Below are 544 nucleotides of genomic sequence, written 5' to 3'. Positions count from 1 at the left end.
CTGCTTGTTCTCCTGTAGCCACTCCAGCCTCCTCACTGCCAGCTGGCACGTCTCAGCCACCTGCAGGGACAGGGACACAGCCCTGTACGGTGCTGGGAGGGCACCCAGGGCTTCCTGACAGCACACAGCAGGATGCTGCTCATGGTGTCCCCGTCCACAGCCAGAAGCTGCCCAGGAGAGACGTGTGTCAACCTCCTGGACCAGCAGCACTGCACCCTATGGGAAAAGACCCCCCAAGAGCCTCACCTCAACCACAGGATCCTCTGAATAGCGTTTCAGGATATCCAGCACATCAGGATTCCCAATAGCACCCAGAGCTTCACCTGAAGGAAGGATATGTCAGGACGTTATCAAAGTGCCTACATGAGGACCACCCTGCTGTGTCTTCTGGCAAAGCCTTGTCCTGCTCTGAAACGGGGACACAGGCCTGACCAACCCTAAATGAGCCAGCTACGCAAGTAATTGTGGCAGAAGCCAGCTGGTCAGCAGAAAAGGGAAGGCTTGGCCAACCAGTCCAGCCAGAGCCAGCCAGGGGATGCGGTGA

At 57.7% G+C, this 544-nt stretch overlaps 1 protein-coding gene across 1 annotated transcript in view; it reads right to left on the bottom strand.

The window, feature by feature from the left end:
• DOHH (deoxyhypusine hydroxylase/monooxygenase) overlaps positions 1–544 on the bottom strand; it is a gene marked incomplete at its 5' end in the record, with an annotated part of 2,385 nt that overhangs the window by 1,489 nt on the left and 352 nt on the right. The window contains 2 exon segments of the mRNA XM_010192126.1: positions 1–60; positions 247–326. The exon segment at positions 1–60 is cut by the window's left edge and continues 202 nt beyond it. Of these exon segments, the coding sequence (XP_010190428.1) occupies positions 1–60; positions 247–326 (140 nt within the window).

This window comes from Mesitornis unicolor, unplaced genomic scaffold (genome assembly GCF_000695765.1).
Source record: "Mesitornis unicolor isolate BGI_N332 unplaced genomic scaffold, ASM69576v1 scaffold46450, whole genome shotgun sequence".
Classification (NCBI taxonomy): domain Eukaryota; kingdom Metazoa; phylum Chordata; class Aves; order Mesitornithiformes; family Mesitornithidae; genus Mesitornis; species Mesitornis unicolor.
Note: the sequence above shows the minus strand (reverse complement) of the source record. Positions and strands in the feature narration are given on the sequence as shown.